This window comes from Corvus kubaryi, unplaced genomic scaffold (assembly GCF_017639235.1).
Source record: "Corvus kubaryi isolate FWS band 111438036 unplaced genomic scaffold, C.kubaryi_AGA036_p1.0 136, whole genome shotgun sequence".
Classification (NCBI taxonomy): Eukaryota; Metazoa; Chordata; class Aves; order Passeriformes; family Corvidae; genus Corvus; species Corvus kubaryi.
The window spans coordinates 299,618-311,651 of record NW_024580670.1 but is presented as its reverse complement, the minus strand read 5'-3'; the positions used below and the strand labels follow the sequence as shown (position 1 = coordinate 311,651).

Sequence of the window (12,034 nt, the reverse complement as noted above, 5' to 3'; positions counted from 1 at the left end):
CGCGGCCCCGGCACGGCCCGGCCCCGGCACGGCCCGGCCCCGGCACGGCCCGGCCCCGTCCGCCCCCTCGCGGCAGGGAGGCCTCTCCGGGCCGGGGAGCCACGGAGCCTCAGCCACATGCGTCCCGCAGGGAATCTCCATTAATGAGTTTTAAACCGAACGCGTCTTCTGGATCCCGCGGCCCCCGTCCCGGCGCGAAGCTCGTGAGCTGCCGTGACTGCTGCCCGCACGCTCCGCTCCCGCGGCTCGGCGGGGACTGGCCGGCAGCTCCCCGGGTCGTTCCACTGGAACAGTTGCCAGCTGACCCACACCTACTGCCCAGACACAGAACCACGTCCGTGTTTGTGAATATGCGCTTTACAAAACAAAAAATGCTGCTACAGTTAACTGTACCCTCTCTCTCGATTCATCATTCCATGTTTAATGCAAAAAACCCCGCAGGCAGCAATACTGGCCGGCGCCGGGGATCAGACAGACTCCTTCCCATAACCCTAAGGTTCTCTGTTCACTATCCCATCAACAGGAAAACCAAACACCTGAGAAAGAAACTGATTCATTTTCTAGAGGAGTTCAGCTGCTGGAAACCATAGAATATAATTTCTTGGTCTGTTGTGACTCCTGAAATATCAGCTGCTCTCTTAAGAGGGTTTAGCTGTAGAAACCCTGGAGCTCTGGATAGATAAATGGAAAATTGGTGCTAAGAATTAATATTAATCAGCAGGACCAACACTATGCATGGTATCAGTACTGCACAGAGAACATGCTGTCTCTGAGATGTAGGGACATGCATTTGGAAGTAATATACATTTGTAAAGATACCTCTTCTTGGAATTTGTAATTTCATTAAGATTTTTCCAGGGCTGTCTGATCAGATTTCTCCCTGTGGCCTAAACGAACACAAACACCCTGCCTGTGAAGAGCATGCCTGGCCTGGGAGCAACAGCCAGCACCCCTGGCACAGCTGGTCTGTGCCTCACCCACAGACCAGCTCTGCCAACCAGCTGCCACCCCAAGAGCAGCAGAGCACAGTGTGTCTGTGCAGTACACCAAGACAATCTTATTATTGTTAACTGTTGAGAAACCAAGGGCTTTCTCAAAAGAACACTGTCAATCCATTCGTAACAATCTCTACCTCCTCCAGAGCAAGGACATTTTAGTATTAATGGCAGATGAAGAAAACCAGAAAGATCCACAGTTTTGATACAAGACTTTCACCAATTAATTTGATAGAACTTATTTTTTCTTTTTCATAATTGATTTTCTTCTAGGCAGTGGTAAGGGTGAGTGAGTGTGGACTGACCTGGTGTCCCAGAACCAAACAACTGCTTATCACCAGTTTTTCTGCAGCCCACAGGCTCTGAGCTGAGAACTGCACAGATCAGTGTCATAGAACTACTGGGGCTTCCACATTACTTTGCAGGAAAGAGTTTCTATCAGCTTAATTTACTCCAGGTTTAGTCTAATTAGTGCATGTGTATGGATAACTACTGTAAATTACACTAGTAGTATACTCTTCCTTTCATGACATAAGTTTTGTGAGAGAAAAATTTGGTAGAAACTCTCTCTTCCCCCCTTCTAAAGTTAGTTGACTTCAGCAAATCTGCCCAGGTTATCTCCCTACACCTGTGGTAAAAAATGAACTAGAACAGCAGTAATAGAATAAACCATGTTGGGATAATTGCTTTATAATTATCAGCTGTGTGGATATTATTCTGAAATAACAGAAAAGTTCTTTCCAATTTAAAAGGAAAAGGCTGTGCAAAGTGCAGTTCTGGAACAGAACAGAGATAATTTAAGTACTTTGTCCATATCGACAAGGCTTTGTAAAGGGAAGACTCAGCACAAACTGGGTCCCTGGGAAATGCTGATGACATACTACTGAATTTGAGATGATGGTCAATCTGTCCTGGAAAGATGCTGGTAAATTAAATACTATAATGATCAATGCTTGGATAAGAATAGGGGTTACAATTCAATAGTCAATCTCCCTTGCAATACAGTTTTCCACTATATTGACAGTCCAGATTGAAGGGAGCTGCATGCCCTCCCACCAGGAGGTACACTGAGAACTGCTTTGGCACTATGCCACAAACCAGATGAAATCATGTGAGGGCCTTATGCTTTCTCTCTCTCAAGATCTTACCAAATTCTCAGCACTGTTAATGCTCTCAGGCTTTCCCTCCTGTACAAGCTTTCCAATGTCTATTCTGCAGCACACGGCCCAAAAAAACACCTCACGATTCTGCTTTTTGGTGCTGTTGAAGATTAAACACAGCAATTCCTTTAAAGGTATTTCGCCCTTTTAAAACTTCTCCAGTAAAAGCATATACCGGTCATTCACCAAGGAGATGGACTGCTGCTTTTAAACACTCAGGACAGCTGGCATAAACAAACAGCAGCTTTCAGAGCAAGCCTGCTGCAAGAGAGCAACTCCTGCTTCCTCCTCCCTTGACTGGAGCTTCACAAGTGTGACTGAAAATTGTGCTACTTAAAATAAACACATACAAGGCAAAGTGAGACAGGGGAGCTCAGAGTGAGACTGCACAGCCCCAGAAGGGAGCTAAGAGCACCTGAGGTGCCTGGGTTAATCACCTTCCCAGTGACTGCACACCTGACTGGCCGCTAAAACTAACCATGAAAACATTCAGAAGTTGTTTTGCTTCCTTTTCCCTGTGCCAAAGACAATACAGTCACACAGGCAGAAAATCTATGAGACTCATAGAGTCATAGGTTTTAGACTTCCTGTTTGGAAACACCACTCATTAACAGCATCATTAGCGCATGGCAGGTGCAGGGATGGGCACGGGGACTTGGCCAACGCCTCCGCACTAGGTGGACAGATGGTCTCCAGCCTCAGGCAGGCAGAGGAGCAGAGACTCAAAATCTCTGATGATAGTTACAAGACAGTTGGTTTGTTAGTAAGTAAGATCTCTAATTAACACCTTACCGGAAATAAAAATCACAAGGGAGAAAAAACCCCCATCATTCTTTGTGCCTGACCACATCTGCAGAGTAACAGCCCCCCCTGGCCCCACTTCATTGGATCTGCATTAAAACACCTAAGTGCACATTTGAATAAACACACAGAATTCCTGGCAGGTACAATGAAGAGATACTTAAAGATCACAAATTACTATAAGGTACCCATAACATATTAGATTAAATGCCATCAACAGCCACAAGTCACTTCCCTGCATGCCACCTGCAGCACATGACTCTTGAAACACATGGGTCAAGGTGGCACCAGCCCCACTGTCCCATGAGCAGTCAGTGTCCTGTTCCTCTGGATCCAACACAGTCACTGTGTATGGCACAACTTACCACAGGTTCCAAAGGAAACAAAAAAGTGTCACAAAGCCCCCTGCCTCACTCACTTGGGTGATGTAATAAGCTCTTTATCATCTACAGCTGATTGAGAGTTAAGAGTCTGTTTTTCTAACGCTTTGCTTTTTAAAGGTTGTTGCTGAATCACAGGTCAGTTGAAGTTGGAAGGGATCTCTGGAGTTCCCCTGGTCCAACTCCCTGCTCAGGCAGGGTCATTAAGAGCCAGCTGCCCAGGACCATGTCCAGAGAGCTTTTGACTATCTCCCAGACCAGAGGTTCCACATCCTACATTTGTGGATCTGTCTGTAACAGAAAGTTGGATCTGTCTGCTGCAACACTGCCACATATCTGATACCACCAATGCCATGGATCACTATTTATTTCCAGTTGCATATTTATATGATTGCAAATCCTGTGTAACAGCATATGTAAGGGAGAACATTTCTGTTCATTCACCTCTCATCATTAAATACAGACAGAAGATCTAAATACTGCTGCACTGAACCACCCCTAGAGACAACTGCCCACTCACATGTGGTTTCATGTACTAATCCACCTTCCACCTTCCCTCAGCAAGTGCTCAGGGTGCATACACGCTCCTGCTCTGCAAAACATCTTCCTTGGCTTGACCGTCAAGAAAAAGAAAATGGAAAAACAGAACAGGTCCAGTGTGATTCCTTGTGACACACTACAGTTATCCTGCAAAACTGTACTAACCAATTGAATCTTGGAAGCTGCAGCAGCTTTGCTTTTTAACAGGCTCCAGCTACTCACCCACAGAAACCTATGGTCATCCTTGACAGCAACTGTTCTGAGCTGTCTCTAGCGTGCTCCTAAATCTAAATCCAAATCAAACCTGGCTAAGGAAAGCACACAAACAGATGGACAGTTCAAGGAAGTCTTGCTGTGTGTTTTTCACAGCACAGCTCATTGTTTAGATTATAACGGGGATTTCTGAAAGTTATACAGCCTTTGCCTATGGTCAACCCTCAAAATGGTGGGAAGATCACCCTGGCTATGGGGGAAAAAAAAAACTAGTGAGAAAACAAAAAATGAAAAATTACTCTGAAAAATATCCAAGAAAAAATTCCAGTACAATACCTTTGCCTGCCTCACACAACAGCTTGAGCAGGGAACCAGCACTGTAACACCAAGAGGAAATGGCTTTACACCTTACTCATGGTAGTTAAACAGTCATGAGTGATGATTGCTGCAACTCGAGTGCGCTGATGGTACATCTGCCAACCCAGAGCCCCATAGGCCCTGCTCTGCAGAGAGGGGAGAGGGCAGGTCCCTGCCCTGGACAGAAGGGCTGTGGGCAACCACAAAGCAGCAACATTTCACACATCTGCATGCAGTTGGGCATTTCCCTTATTTTGGGGCATCCAAGCCAAGCAGCTCCCTGCCTAACTCTGTACGGGCACAGCCTGGGGACAGCAGCTGCCTCTGGAGCCAAGGTGAGAGCTCAGTGGGAACCAAATGATAAGGTGCTTGGGGATGTTCTTACTACCTTCCCAAATGTGGTTCACCATCAGGCCCAAGCCACTCTGAACAGTGGACAGCAGAAACACCACCGGAGGGAAAGGTGACCTGGGACTGCTTCACTTGGCACTGGGGCCAAGAGCAGCATCCCCCAAGCAATGGCACAAAGCACACAAACAAACCCTCAACCACAATTTGAGATTTGGTAAAGCCAGCTGCAGGGTGACTTGCCCATGGCCTTGTACCTAACTCGATATGAAATGGAGGTGTGACTACATGTGCCACATCAAGTGCCAGAAACAGTTTAGCTTTAAAGCAGCCAGCTGTCTTTTCCTCAGAGCTGTTAGCAGCAGAAATTCTTCCCAAAGTAGACCAGTATTCAGCTGCAGCCCTCACTGGTGTCGGGGCAATGATGGAAGATCCTGCTGCTGTACCATACTTGCTGTACCAGAGACAGCTTCTGTAATAACCAACACTACACATCCCACAGGGGAGCTCCAGCAAATTCTTGTGAGTGCAGGCCAATTGCTGGTCACAGATGCTTCCCCCACAGCATCTTGCTGTCAGTGCAGGGGAGCCCAGTGGGCTCCACATGTTCCCCCTGCTTGACTCCACCTGCCCAGGGCCCCCTGCCTCTTGGGAAGCAAATGTTTCACTTACTACCTGGTTAAGAGGTAGCTGAAGCTACAAAGCTGACCTCCACCTTTCCCACCTGTGGTTCAGACACGTGCATCTCTGCTGCCTACCAGCCCAGAGGCAAGGAACACTGCACAAGCTATTCCCTCAAGCAGGAATGGGACATGCAGGACCAGGCACCAGCTTGGCCCACAAGTACTTATTGACATCCCGGAGACAGAACAGACAGACACGATGCAGTGTAACATTCCCCTTAAGAGGTTGTCTACGGCCCCCTTAATTCCTTTTAGAAACAGAATTGCTGCCAAAGACACCACCTTCTTGACCTCAAACTTCTGAAATCTTGAGAAAAGGTATTTTTGAGCACAAAAAAAGTATGGCTTGATGACCCAATTCAGTAATGGTTTCCTAAAGCTACAGAGTCAAGCACAAAATCATCGGTGTTGATTGAATAAACAGGGCAACACTGAGGGTGAGGCAAGTTCAAGGGAATGGATACAACAATCTGATTGGAAAAATAGGAAAGAACTGAATTATACACAAGAGCTCGTAGGTGGTGATAAGGGATGACACAGCAAAAGATATGGCCAAAATAACATCCATGGATGTTTATTTTAGCAGCTTCTGATTTCTAATCAAGGGGGGTGTGCCAATCAGGCCAGAAGTTACAACAATAAGGATAGGAAATGAGGTAAAGCTGAGCAAAAGTTAAGTACAGGAACCAGCAGAAGAGGGCGGATTAAGAAACAAGTTTATACAAGCTTGTATGAGAAAGTGACTACGTAAAATGATGTATGGTTTTTGTTTGGTTCTGATTTATCTCACCCTATTTTCCCCAGTGTTTGAGTCACATCTCATTACCTGAGAGACAAAATTTCTGTTAACACTTCCCAGAGAGTAAAGCAGTTTTGGTTTTTTCTGCTTCAAGCTGCTATCTGATGAATAGAGATTATTATTGCATGATACATATTAATTTGCAAAGAACAGAGTTTAATTTTATGGTTGCAAGCTAACTTTGACTTGCAAAGCATTGGAACAAACTGGGTCTGAAGTCTGGAAGAACAAATGCCTCTGTGTGATCCTTCTGCACAGAACAGCCCTGTGCGAGAGCAAGGATTCTCCCTTTTTTCAGGGGATGCTTCTCTGCTGAGGTTTAATATGCACATCCCTCCAAGTGTTTAATCTAAAGGACTCCAGCAACTGTACTTCTACACTTACTTCATTTCTTTATTTTTAGCTGCAGTATTTTCTGCAGGTACAACACAGAATGTGACCATAACCAAAATTCCTCCTTGAAGTTTATCCAATCAACAGTTCATACAATATTAAGTATTTCAAAGCAACAGGATTCATGCTTCCTGTGAATATATTGCTTTGTCATTCCCCTAGAGTATTTATTAACATTTTGTCTCCTTATTTGAAGCCCTTCTAGTACAACACACATGTAGTACCAGCTAAGATCACAGTTGTCACAGGTACGCAGTATAGCTGCTTCAGACTCCTGCTTTGTTCAAAAGCAGCATGTTTGCCCCAAGTGCTGCCAGTGCTCCTGCATTAGCACCAACTAAACCTCTAAGGTTGCTCCAAGTGGCAAACTCAGCTTGTCAAGAACAAGAAGCACTATGATCAAGGGCAGTCCCTTCAGCCCATGAACATGCCCTCCTCAGGGCTGCTGGCACGTGGCACGGGTGCCTTCGGAAACCTGGAAGAGAACACTGAGCAATGAGACATCAGAGAGGAAGACACATTCAAGGGATGATGAACACCCAGCAGAGTCAGGCAACAGAGCACCTGTCTGGAAATCCACAGGGAACACTGAATTAGGCAAATACTGAAATCACTACGCTGCTTTCAGTATTCTTGCAAAAGCCAAGAATCCTCATTGAGAACTCCATTTAGAGACAGCCCTCAGTGCAGCATCTCCTCAACACACGGTGGAAAGCTGCTTAGGCTACCCTGACCTGGCCTAGAGAGCACAGAACATGGTATTCTGTGCTTACTACTCCTCTCTTCAGCTCTCAAGAGGTGATGCAGTAGCCTGATGTTAGGTGTGTCAAGATGCAAAGCATGCAGTTCTATCAACCCGGGATGTGGAACATCTGTAACCCCCCAGGCTTTCCTACTGCTCTGTACCACCACAGTCTGTACCTCTGCAACTCAGCAACAGGCATTTCTCCGGAGAACCACCTGTGTGTCACTTTTATTATGAAGACTAATGAATGCAGTGAAACAAAGTACACATATAGAAGATACTATTTTCCTTTGGGAAAATCTGTGAGTTAATTAAATAAATGCATTAGACATACATGTTTCAAACACAACAGGAATATTATGCAACCTCTCAACCATGTCTTCTGCAGACTGTAACAGACCCCAGGTAAACCTTCAGCTATGGCAAAAAAACAGTTTGGACCCCAGATTTCTTTTTTCTTCAAACACTGGACCACAGTGCATGGGAGAGCTAACTGCAACAATTCAAAGAGAAATAGCTTCTATTTTGTGTTGCAGATCAGAGCATCAAAGACCTCACTGTCTCTCTTCAGTATTTAATAAATGGGGGAGGAGGGGAAGATCCCCTGTTTACTGTTAGAAGTAAACACCGTTTACTGTTAACTCAGACTGAAAAAAGGCAGTGCTGAGCTACACAGCCCAATGAAACCGAAGAAAAATACTTAATCATTTCTGAAGGTCACTGGCTCTATGGGAAGCAGCACATTCACTCTTTTTTTACCTGGAGAAGAATATGGTTCTGCAGTTTGTTTACTACTTCCTGAAAATACACAGCTAAAAGCAGCAAAACAAGAGGTCACATTAAAAAAGCTACCAATGCAAATACTTCTCTCTGACACTGGGCTGCATCTGCATCTCCCACCTCTTTCATCACTCACTGTATCATACAAACCAAACCCCAAAACAACCAAAACAGAAAATCCCAATAAGCAGCACCACATTTGATCTTGTTTAGGGATTGCAACACTCACTCAGACAAGAGCCTATTCATGCTTCCCAGCTTCAAAAGCAAAGAAAAGCTGTATTAAAAAAAGCAACCACTGAAATTCAACAGCAGTGCCCCGAGGAAAAATGCAGTGCTTCCAAGGCTGATGCACAAAACGAGGTCAAGTTCTACTGGAGATTTAAATAAAACAGCCAAACATGACAGCTACAACTGTTCCAGTGATGCCCCACAAGCTCCTCACCTTCGTGGGCTCGCAGAAGTCCCTTTCACAGCACACGCAGGTACAGCAGCACCACATAAACATCACCGTGCAGCCATGGGCAGCCCCGGCCGGAGCGCTGGGCACTGCCCGGGCAGCACCGCGGCCATCGGCCGGCCGGAGCGCTGGCTGTGCTGCCGGAGCGCCACTGCCGGACGAGCATGGCTGCGTGCCGGCCCGGGCTGAGCACCGCTCCTCGGTGGGGAGCTCTGCTCCAGCCTCGGAGCAGGACCAGGACACGGGATTTAAAGCTACAGGGCTTCCCAGGCGCTGTGCAATGCTTGACACTATTTTTAAAACCATACCTTTGAGCCAGAAAAATAGTTCAGGATAAAAGACAACCAAATCAGGAGCAGATCAATAGAGTCAAAGTGACACAGTTGTTCCTCAGCAACACAACATAACAGACCTGGGAGCAAAGGTCAAGCAGAATTGACACTGGAGATTCAAAGATGCACAGCAGGACATAAATCCACCTATAAACTATAAGCTCTAATTACAGCAGTGCTGAAACACTGCTATTTAATATTCACTGAACAAAATTTTCAGATTATTAGCGTGATCTCTTGGAAGGCTGAAGCTCTAATTAGAAGTAATTGTTACAGAAGGACTCCAGTACACAACAGAGCCAGCACAGCACTGTAACCACAGACTACTCTGGGGCAAGAAGAAACCTCAGAACCTCTTATCCCCTACCCTCAACTTCTTTGTCAAAGAAAACGTGTTTTACTATCATATTTAGAAGAGGTAAAGCAAAGGCTCATCACCCTGTTTGACAGCTCTGACCCATAGCACCTTAGGCTACCTAGCCCCACTCCTTCAGACTCCTTTGTAAAAAGCCACCCTCACCCATGGCTACTTCTCCCCTTGCTCTTCTTTGTCTCACTGATACTCCCCGTTTGTAGCAAGTATTATCACTCATCCAGGACAGAGACAAGATGATCCAAAGACAAGCCATATTTAATCTGAGTTTGGGATCTTCAGAACCATTGTAATTCAGAGTATGCAAGGTGCTCCCAAGGCTGAAATACCAGGAACTGCCAAACCTGACAGGAATGGAGTAACCTTTTAGGAGCTCCCTGCTGCATGAATCCTGCAGCATGTCTGCCACCAGCATCAATACAAGGACTGAACTTTCCCTTTTTAATTAATGTCTGTCCCTTTGAGGCAATGACTCTTTGAGGCTCTGACAGACATCACAGTGCTAGGCTTTGGTAGGTTTGCATTTTTCTTAAATAATTTTCTTCACTTGCAGTAATGCACAGGTAATGTGAAGAAATTCTGCACTGAAACGTTAATTCATAAAATATAAACTTCAGCAATGTAACAGAAGAGAAACTCCTGACTGACTCAAGTCCCAGGTAATCTGGAAGAAAATATTCCTATGTGCAAAATTCAGTTTTCCTTAGGAAAAGAGAGATGTAAGAGCAATTAAAACCCAAAAATGTGTTCTGTAGGAACCAAAATTAGAGGAAGAACAGCTGAAAACCCATTGTCTCAAATTATATTGGTATGTCAGGTGGCACTTCTGAAAAAGCATTATGATGAAATGGCAAGTACATTGTACAGGCCATTTAGAACAGGAACTGAGAATGAAAACACTGCACAGAGCAGGAGAGGTAATGTCTGATTCATGAAGGAGACAAGCCATGTTGGTGTGGAGATGTTAAATGATAAAGCCCTAAAAGCATTTTTGTGGTCATTTCTGTGATGTCAGAGAACAGGACACGAAGGACAATAGATGAGGGAAAAGGCAAGAGGAAGGTGGATTTCAGAACAGTCTGTGGTGCAATTCTGCGCCTCGCTCAACCGCAGTCCCCATCTCCCCATTGCCAACAGGTGCCTGGTGTACACCCGGACCCTGCAGCGTGGAACTGACTGAGGGAGCAGTACCAGCACTGCTGTCAGCAACGCTGCCCCCCTCCCACTCTGTCCTGCCCTGCCCCAGCACTGGCTGCCTCAGAGCCACAGCTGTCAGCGGGTCTGAGCATCAGGAAGAGCCCGGGAAGCAGCACTGTGTTAACCAAGGCCAAGATGTGCAAAGAACACGAATGAAAATGAAACTACCACCACGAACCATAATATCATGGATTCCAAACTGCAACATACTGCTGTGAAAATAACTGCAAATCCCAGTCATTTTTCTAATTCAAATCTAATTCAACTGACATTTGCATTACTATTTTATGTGGCTATTTTCAGGGTTAAACGGTAAAAGGGTCTCTAAAAATTTATCAGCTTATGGGAGTATTAGATATTGAGATTCTCTGATTCCAAGTGCACTAACAAACAACACAAAATTCAAGCTGTAAAAAAGGTTGTTAAACAGAAGCATTGGTATTAGTCACTGACCAGTACCAAACGAGGATCCCAGCCCACATCTGCCCCATCTTTGTGATCACCCACTCGTCCACGGAATGCAGCAGAGTCTCATCACAAATGCACTGACCACATTGCACAACACTACAGAGAGTGCGTGGCTTCATCTGCTGCACCCCAGAGCAACAGGGAGCAAGAAACAGGCCAAGAGGCATCCACCCTCCGGCAAGAATATAGTGAGAAATCTCCACTAAAAAAACACTATCCAGGCTAAATGCAGAAACAGAATAATTTCTATTCTTGTACAAGTTCAGGGCACACACTGGATTTGGAATCACAATCTAACACAACAGCAAGAAATTTAGGGGGGAAAAAAAAAAAGAAAGAGTCACTTTTCAAGGAGATGTTTCACATTCATATGGCAGATTTCTCTCTCAGAAATAAGTATTTATACAGAGAAACCTCCAGATGCCCAAGACATTTTTTCTGTTAGCAACAGCAGATCTGACTTAACAGGGATGAGAGGCAAGGATGGTGAAATTGCTCGTGCAGAAAGAATGTCATTAGCCTTATTTAGGAAGCAGTTTATATTGGGTACAACCCAGTCTGAATATTCACATAAATTTTACTACTATTCAGACAGATCATTTCACCATATAAAGCAATACAGAGATCTATGAAAATCCATGAAAATATGCACATTAGTCTACTTAATATAATCAGAGAGTCTTCAAAAGTTTTAAGGCTACAGAGCAAAAAAACCAAACCCAACCTACCAGGCTGAATTTCACCTCCATTAAGAGGACTCTGTCTCACTCATCCAAAAGGAACCCATGCTTTCCTCAATGAGTTCATATGGCAACAGAGCACTGGTGTCTCATGCTGTTAAAAGGAGACTTCTGTACCCACGAAGAAATAAAACCATCATAAAAAGAGCATCAACAGCTACTCTTCCATGCAAACAAAACTCAAACAGCTCTGGCACGTTGCAATCCAGCAGCAAGTCTGTGCAGCTCTCACTGCAGCAGGAACTCTGGCAGCTTTGCCACCCTCACCTT

General features: G+C 45.1%; 1 protein-coding gene across 7 annotated transcripts in view; it reads right to left on the bottom strand.

The window, feature by feature from the left end:
- The window catches only part of TMCC1 (transmembrane and coiled-coil domain family 1), a 79,092-nt gene that overhangs the window by 15,916 nt on the left and 51,142 nt on the right, over positions 1-12,034 (bottom strand). The window contains exon 1 of one of the 7 annotated variants that reach the window (XM_042012884.1): positions 8,640-8,975. The exons of the other annotated variants lie outside the window; for them this stretch is intronic. Coding sequence (XP_041868818.1) covers positions 8,640-8,960 — 321 coding nt within the window. The 5' untranslated portion in view covers positions 8,961-8,975. Of the gene's footprint in view, positions 1-8,639; positions 8,976-12,034 lie in introns of those variants that run through there. 7 annotated transcript variants of the gene reach the window in all.